The 8,919-nt window shown below is 37.3% G+C and overlaps 2 protein-coding genes across 2 annotated transcripts in view; both read left to right on the top strand.

Annotated features, from left to right (window-relative positions):
- The window catches only part of LOC107726270 (Fc receptor-like protein 4), a 7,181-nt gene extending 5,849 nt beyond the window's left edge, over nucleotides 1-1,332 (top strand). The window contains exons 7-9 of the mRNA XM_016535802.1: nucleotides 835-891; nucleotides 1,024-1,110; nucleotides 1,292-1,332. Coding sequence (XP_016391288.1) covers nucleotides 835-891; nucleotides 1,024-1,110; nucleotides 1,292-1,332 — 185 coding nt within the window. The remainder of the gene's footprint in view (nucleotides 1-834; nucleotides 892-1,023; nucleotides 1,111-1,291) is intronic.
- Nucleotides 1,333-4,790: 3,458 nt separating this feature from the next.
- On the top strand, nucleotides 4,791-6,950 carry LOC107726278 (dynactin subunit 1-like). Its single transcript, XM_016535812.1, has 5 exons — nucleotides 4,791-4,917; nucleotides 5,010-5,196; nucleotides 5,280-5,353; nucleotides 5,435-5,524; nucleotides 5,601-6,950. The coding sequence occupies exons 2-5, from the start codon at nucleotides 5,019-5,021 to the stop codon at nucleotides 5,736-5,738; spliced, it is 480 nt and encodes a 159-aa protein (XP_016391298.1). The 5' UTR covers nucleotides 4,791-4,917; nucleotides 5,010-5,018; the 3' UTR covers nucleotides 5,739-6,950.
- The last annotated feature ends 1,969 nt before the right edge of the window (nucleotides 6,951-8,919 follow it).

Below are 8,919 nucleotides of genomic sequence, written 5' to 3'. Positions count from 1 at the left end.
CAGACTCTGGCTCCAAACGAATCTCTACTGCGCAGACTCTGGCTCCAAACGAATCTCTACTGCTCAGACTTTGGCTCCACACGAATCTCTTCTGCGCTGCACAGACTCTGGCTCCAAACGAATCTCTACTGCGCAGACTCTGGCTCTAAACGAATCTCTACTGCGCTGCACAGACTCTGGCTCCAAACAAATCTGTACTGCACAGACTCTGGCTCCAAATGACATCATTTACTCAAGATGGCAGCGGCCATACTGAGATGCTTTGGCTTCACTTTTCTATAGTGAAAGGAATAGGAGACGCGTCGTCCATCTTTTTTTGCAGTCTATGGTTAAATCCCATTGATTAAAAACCTGCTGCTTCATTCTACTGGTCATCTTCGGTGCGCGCAGCTCAAAACAGAAATGCAGAACATTAATGACTAATGTCATATACATAACGTTATAATGAGAGCACTAAATGTGAATTCTTAGGGTTTCGCTGACATTTAATGTTAACTATCTTTTAATCAAAACATAAAACATAATCTACCCCGTTTGTATCTGCGAGGCGTCCTTTACACATTTTCCCTGTGTGTTAACGTAATTATGACTGTCGAATGTCTGACTTGACTCTTGGTAATGTATTTTGCCCCGCCCCCAAAACATATGATTCGACTTTCAGTCGAATATCGGCAAGATTAGAAAATTCCGATTCGACTATGGAAATCCTTAGTCGGGGACACCCCTATTATTAGCACATGACATATTTAGCTGAGTTTAGCTTTAATCAGTGTCAACATGAAAACAATATTTTTCTGTGGGCTTAAATTCATGAGATGCATTAATTTATTACAGGAACTGCTCATATTTATGACTCTTTTGATGCCACAATTAATAAAGACATAAGCACAGGTAACTAATGATGTTACAGAAGGTAATTATGTCATGTTGATCATTTACTACGTTTTACATTTCACTGGGATATTTGCAGAGCAAATTCAGTTAAAACAAATGTCTTATTCTTTTCTCTGTTATTCATTGTAGACATTGTAAGTGGACCTACTGAAGTCACCTATGCTGAGATTGAACTCAAATCTACAGAGAAACAGAAGAAAAAGAAAGAAAACAAAGGTAAACTGAAATGAAGGTTTATGTTCTTATGGTTTTATGATCATGACAGTAAGGTGAGTCTCAAAGTAAAAACATCAATCACAAGGAGCCACTGACAACTGCATACAAGCATCGTTGAGAATCTAAGAATAAATGTGCAAATGTGCATTTTAGCATTTTTAATTGATTTACACATTTTCAGCTGCTGGATCTAGTGATGTGACGTATGCTCAGGTTAAATAAATGGCTGGAGGAGAAACTTTCAATCCCAGGACGCTGATGAGTTTAGGCTGAGAAGGGCTGGAGAATGACCAGGATCATCAATTCTTTATCATGCTGAACACTTGATGGCAATAGAGTTATCAGCCTTCATGTGGTTCAGTGACTATACATGCTAATCTTTGAAAAGCAATGAGATTTATACATTATACATTGGAAAAAAACAGATGATCTTTTAGTACTGCACAGTGTTTATTTTTATTGGTTGATACCAGCAGAGGCAGCAGCTCATTATTTGACTGTTGATTGAGACCAGGTTTCCTTTTTTGTGTGTCTTCTTGATTTTAAATGTATTTGCAACATGGTCATGAACAACCTAGAAATACCAGGCAATTTAATATGGTGACTTCCAGGTCTGGAAGAGTTGTATATGATCATCAAATGTATATGATGAGTACATTTTTCTGTATGCTCAACTGTAAAATGATTTTAAAAAATCCTTATTCTGCAATCACAAACAATTGAAAAATTGAAATTGAAATAATTGAAAAATTCATTAAGTCAAACAGTTAGGGAATTCTGTTGTAGCTTGCTTGTTTGTCTTAGACTATTTATGTTTTCAGAATACAATTACAATAGTCATTTTACTGTAATTTTAATTATTCTTATATTTATAAAATATTTCATTGCTATAAATACCTCTATGTGAGTCTAATCTTTAGATTTTAAAACTGCTTAAAAAGTTTTCCACTTCTGTTGCAGCTTGCTTGTTCTTCTTAGTTGGAAATGAGAATAATTGTTCACAATTATAATTATAAACTGTAGTTTTGCTGTAATATGTATACTTTTTGTTTATATCTTTATTACAATAAAATAAGATTGCTACAATGCTAGTAGCATGAGCGTTTATAAAATATTTCATTGCTATAAATACCTCTATGTGAGTCTAATCTTTAGATTTTAAAACTGCTTAAAAAGTTTTTTACTTCTGTTGCAGCTTGCTTGTTCTTCTTAGTTGGAAATGAGAATAATTGTTCACAAATATAATTATAAACTGTAGTTTTGCTGTAATATGTATACTTTTAGTTTATATCTTTATTACAATAAAATAAGATTGCTACAATGCTAGTATGTAGCATGAGCGTGAGCGACTTGGTCATCATAAATGTGACGCAACATAACATTCATGTTTATGGTTGAGCAAATATGTATAAATATCTCTGAACAGATTGAACAGAACTGAATTTACATCTAAACACATGTCTTCAATGCCTCCAAAACTTTTTTATTGTTTCTAAGAGAATTAACTTGTCAATATCCTTATGCAGTTTTTTTGTTTTGAAAACTAGGAGTAGGTCTAGGTTGAAATTGGTGCCAAATTGTGTTTTTGACATTGCGGATTTATTAACTACTTCCGCATTTCCTGAAATCCCTCGCCCATATTGTTCAAACATGAACAAGTAAGCGTCTGACACACACTGTGTATCTGTGTAACCAGAAAAGGAAGCCTTTTATCCAGCCTATTATCCATCTGATCATTTAGATCCGATCAAATCCACAGATTCTGCATCTTGGCTCTGTCTGTGAGCTGTGAGGGAGGTGTTTCAGTGCACAGATGACATGCCTTTTGAGTAAATGTTTTATATTAAACTAAACAAGACAATCTTCTGATTCAGATGATACAAGGTACACTCTGAAAAAAAGGTACAAAAGCTGTCACTGGGGTGGTCACTTTTCAAAGGGTGCATTTTTGTACCTTTTAGATACACTTTAGGTACTAATATGTACCTTTAAGGTATCGACATGGAAGCTTTAAGAACAAAGGTGTACCATCTGAAGAGGTACCGCCTGGTGACAGGATTTGTACCTTTTTTTCTGAGAGTATGTCATTCACCTTATGAAATAATTTAAATTTAGATTTTTCTACTTCAGAATTATAATTTTTTTTGTAGGATGATGCTCACGTATGTCTGTATTACAGCTCACCCTGTGATTACAACACACTCCAGTTTTCTACATATGAAGAATAATAATGTAAATAATGCTTTCAGTTTACACAAACTCAGTGCCTTTATGTATTCAAAAAGCACATGCTTACAGTAAAATACAGACCTAGACTGACACATTTCAAGTTTCAAGATTTAAAACCATTTCAGCACATCAAATGAGACACTATGTCTGTCTTTTATCGTAGACTATTTACTTACAATCAGCAAACAGCTTTTGAGTGGGGCATTTGAGAATTTTGAGCACCATGCTTCTCTGTCCTCATATCAGATGTTGTTTTCCATAAAATGTACTATAAAGAAATATTTCTGACGTGACATAAAATTTGCATCTTATTTCTATGGTCTAATGGTCTAACCAAAATATTCAGGCTCCTCCTCCTATGTCAGAATTATTTTAAATACACACACTTCCGTCAGCTGATTCATCTGACCATTTAACTAGGCAGTGAGAGAAAGAGAGAGTTGTCACTAATTCAGGTAATTTCTTGTTACTAGAGATTTTATGTCCTTTTGGTAGCAGTAAAATTAAAAAGAAATCTGTGCCGGAGCAGTGGAGAAACAACACAAATTCAGGATGTTTGGGATCTTATTTTGAGGAAGGTGTCGATGGATTCATCTAGTACAGGAATTCTCAAGGAAGACGTGAAAGGCAAAATCAATTTCATGAATATTTCATGTATAAGAAGGTTTACCAAAATACTGTTTAACATCTCATTTGCATAAACATATAGCCACTATGTTAAAGGCAGGGTATGTGATTTTTCAAAAACACTTTAGAAAACTGATTCGGGCCGAATAGCAAAACAAATTTGTAGCCAATCAGCAATAAGGGGCGTGTCTACTCGTGATGTGGAGGAGAGAGCTTTCAGTGCATGGGACGGACATTAGCCGAGCCGAGCGACAGAAAGATAGAGATGGCGGATAAAAAACAAAAGAAGAAAACGTCTGCGGAACGATAAGGCAAGAAGTAGGACCCGTGTAAATATCGGATCAGCTTTCCAGCGCTGGAGAGAACTCAAGGAGCGGAGGCCTGCGATCGGACGCCGAGGTTGCTATGTTTCTTCTCAATAGGTGAGTAACACCGTGTCTACAACAACTAAAGTCTGCCTACACTGGACGCGATCAAACAACATTGTCAGCACGTCATAAATAGAACCCGGCAGCAGTTTTCTGTCGGGGATTTGTTGCGCCGCGCCGCTCACGTCCGATGTAGACACGGTGTAACATTGGTTTTGCTTTGTTTCACAGAACTAATCGTTGCCTGGGTTGCGTACGTATATGTGGGGCGGAGCTATCAAAATAGGGGCAAGACCCTTTTGGGGTAGGGCCGTGTTTGTTTTGGTGATTTCAAATATAAACATTGGCTACCAGAAATCACTTACACTGCCTTTAATTTCATTGGCGAATAATTTCAAATCAAGCAAATCAAAATTTGCTGTCAAAATTAACACTGGTTAACATGCAGTAATTTGTTCTGTGTGTGAAAGGTGTGTGTGCAGCTGCTGGAGTGCAAGTGATAGATTCTCCACTGCTGACTCAGCAGATTGAAGCTCAGCGACTCAGTTTAAAGCACCTAAAGAACGAGAACAACAGACTAAAGGTCTCTCCTACTGCTTCACAAGCACATTTCCCCAATGCAGGCGCTGAGGATTTTTTCTCACTTTTGTTTTTGTGTGTCTGTGTGGGCCGCAGGCAGAAAAGATGCGTGCTCAGCTGGCATCTCTTCCTCCTCTGAACGTGCCAAAGCTGGGCTGGCGAGAGGGCTGCAGGCCTGAGGTGCTGTCTAGCGCCCTCTACCGCAAAACAGACCAACTGCTGGATACTCTCCTCCAGATGAGTGCCAATGTGAAAGTGGTGGACATCACTGGGAAATCTCCAGGTCTGTCATAATTAGACTTAAAAATGCAGATTTCTGTTGTTTATACAGTAATTACTTTACAGTGTTTGTGTTTTCATTAACAGTGAGTCCCAGTGCACAGCTCCTCGAGCAAACAGCAAGACTGCAGTCGCTCAGTGACACTCTCGATAGGCTTAAGGTAAACCAAAAATGCTTTAAAATCAAACAGTCATCATTAAAATGTCTCCTGCACTTATTTAAGCAACTTCTTTCTTTGAAGGATGAAGTTGCTGAGCATGTAGTGACTCATAGGCCTGGTGCTCAAGTCTCGTCTGATTTCGCCACTTTTCCCTGCACTTCCTTTGTTAAGGTCAGACAAATACACAACATTTTCCCACATTGTCTGGGTCTGTATAAACCCCTCATTCTTCTTCCTCTGCTCTCAGGCAAAGGAGGAGAAGAAAGGAGATGCTGTGCTGGTTGGTCGTGTGATGATGCCTTGCGCGCGAGGACAGGAACAGGTGCATCGTCTTTTGCTTTCAAAGACACAGTTACAAAGAGTTCATTGCCTTCTCCAGACTTAAAATAACCCCCAAAAAACCAAACTTGCTCACATTCAGTCTTCAAAACATACATTGAAACAGCAGATATAATGGAGAATGGATCTAGGGCCACAAACCAAGAACAATAAACACAATAAATGCTTCATTTTGACAAGCCCACACAAGTCAAGCATTTGGAATGCTTTGAATGTGATGATATCTACCACAGCAAAATCTGTAAAATGATACAAAAAGGCTACAGATTTGAAACGTGAGACATGCTGAGGACGTTTTAACAATTAGACTTTATTAACATGGCATGAAATAGATGATTCGGCATGATCCCTACTGCTTTATATCTGCATCCATTTAATACCTTTCATTCTCTTCCCGATTTGGATTCCCATTGATCTATGTTTACAAGTATTTACCTAAAAGGATTACAGTTCAAATAGTGTATGTTTAATTAGTGGTGCTTCCTAAGTGATTAGACTTAAAATTTTCAACTGATGGACAATAAAACAAGAAAAATTACCAATAAAATGGAAGTAGAGATCCGAACCATATGATTGGACCAGGAAACAACCACCCGAACACTCTGGCAACCACCTAGCAATTACATCGCAACATACTAAAGAACAATTTAAGATCTTATAGCATCTCTCTGGCAACTACCTGAAGGACCCTAGCATTGTGGCATCAAGTTCTGCATGCACAAGCATCGCTTACATTATTTTCATAAAACGTAAAAATCTAGTTGGCCATTTAAATGTGCGTTCTCACTTGTGGTTGTTCAGTGAATTTTCATGGGCGAAATCCAGTCATTTCAACTGGGAATCCACCCGATTAGAAATTTTGCAAGAGGGCAAAAGATTTCCCCATTCATGTTGGCCACGTGGATTCACTGCATTGACCAACAGAAAGCTGCTTGGTTGAAAGTGAGTTCTGTGTGAGCTGTGCTTCATACATTCCTAAACTCATGACAATAGACAATGAAGCTTTTTACCTGCACCTTAATTATCAATCGTTTCACACATAAAGTTCAGTATCAAACCTACGATTTCTCATTTTATACATGCAGTGTTTAGAGAATATTCTGAATCAGGAGGCCAAAGGTAAACAAAAACCCAATTTTGGGGCTCTATTTGTGTACTGTAAGCAAGCACACGTTAAATGATTCAATGTAGGACCGCTTCGTTTTTCTCTTTAAAACAGATCAGATCATTTTATCAGTGATTCCTTGGCACAGCCCTCTTCATATTCTCAAAACAATTACTCAAACTTCTGTTGCAGCTTGCTTGTTCTTCTTAGTTGGAAATGAGAATAATTGTTCACAAATATAATTATAAACTGTAGTTTTGCTGTAATATGTATACTTTTAGTTTATATCTTTATTACAATAAAATAAGATTGCTACAATGCTAGTATGTAGCATGAGCGTGAGCGACTTGGTCATCATAAATGTGACGCAACATAACATTCATGTTTATGGTTGAGCAAATATGTATAAATATCTCTGAACAGATTGAACAGAACTGAATTTACATCTAAACACATGTCTTCAATGCCTCCAAAACTTTTTTATTGTTTCTAAGAGAATTAACTTGTCAATATCCTTATGCAGTTTTTTTGTTTTGAAAACTAGGAGTAGGTCTAGGTTGAAATTGGTGCCAAATTGTGTTTTTGACATTGCGGATTTATTAACTACTTCCGCATTTCCTGAAATCCCTCGCCCATATTGTTCAAACATGAACAAGTAAGCGTCTGACACACACTGTGTATCTGTGTAACCAGAAAAGGAAGCCTTTTATCCAGCCTATTATCCATCTGATCATTTAGATCCGATCAAATCCACAGATTCTGCATCTTGGCTCTGTCTGTGAGCTGTGAGGGAGGTGTTTCAGTGCACAGATGACATGCCTTTTGAGTAAATGTTTTATATTAAACTAAACAAGACAATCTTCTGATTCAGATGATACAAGGTACACTCTGAAAAAAAGGTACAAAAGCTGTCACTGGGGTGGTCACTTTTCAAAGGGTGCATTTTTGTACCTTTTAGATACACTTTAGGTACTAATATGTACCTTTAAGGTATCGACATGGAAGCTTTAAGAACAAAGGTGTACCATCTGAAGAGGTACCGCCTGGTGACAGGATTTGTACCTTTTTTTCTGAGAGTATGTCATTCACCTTATGAAATAATTTAAATTTAGATTTTTCTACTTCAGAATTATGCATTTTTTTGTAGGATGATGCTCACGTATGTCTGTATTACAGCTCACCCTGTGATTACAACACACTCCAGTTTTCTACATATGAAGAATAATAATGTAAATAATGCTTTCAGTTTACACAAACTCAGTGCCTTTATGTATTCAAAAAGCACATGCTTACAGTAAAATACAGACCTAGACTGACACATTTCAAGTTTCAAGATTTAAAACCATTTCAGCACATCAAATGAGACACTATGTCTGTCTTTTATCGTAGACTATTTACTTACAATCAGCAAACAGCTTTTGAGTGGGGCATTTGAGAATTTTGAGCACCATGCTTCTCTGTCCTCATATCAGATGTTGTTTTCCATAAAATGTACTATAAAGAAATATTTCTGACATGACATAAAATTTGCATCTTATTTCTATGGTCGAATGGTCTAACCAAAATTTTCAGGCTCCTCCTCCTATGTCAGAATTCTTTTAAATACACACACTTCCGTCAGCTGATTCATCTGACCATTTAACTAGGCAGTGAGAGAAAGAGAGAGTTGTCACTAATTCAGGTAATTTCTTGTTACTAGAGATTTTATGTCCTTTTGGTAGCAGTAAAATTAAAAAGAAATCTGTGCCGGAGCAGTGGAGAAACAACACAAATTCAGGATGTTTGGGATCTTATTTTGAGGAAGGTGTCGATGGATTCATCTAGTACAGGAATTCTCAAGGAAGACGTGAAAGGCAAAATCAATCTCATGAATATTTCATATATAAGAAGGTTTACCAAAATACTGTTTAACATCTCATTTGCATAAACATATAGCCACTATGTTAAAGGCAGGGTATGTGATTTTTCAAAAACACTTTAGAAAACTGATTCGGGCCGAATAGCAAAACAAATTTGTAGCCAATCAGCAATAAGGGGCGTGTCTACTCGTGATGTGGAGGAGAGAGCTTTCAGTGCATGGGACGGACATTAGCCGAGCCGAGCGACAGAAAGATAGAGATGG

This window comes from Sinocyclocheilus rhinocerous, unplaced genomic scaffold (assembly GCF_001515625.1).
Source record: "Sinocyclocheilus rhinocerous isolate Xijiao unplaced genomic scaffold, SAMN03320098_v1.1 scaffold1267, whole genome shotgun sequence".
NCBI lineage: Eukaryota > Metazoa > Chordata > Actinopteri > Cypriniformes > Cyprinidae > Sinocyclocheilus > Sinocyclocheilus rhinocerous.
Note: the sequence above shows the minus strand (reverse complement) of the source record. Positions and strands in the feature narration are given on the sequence as shown.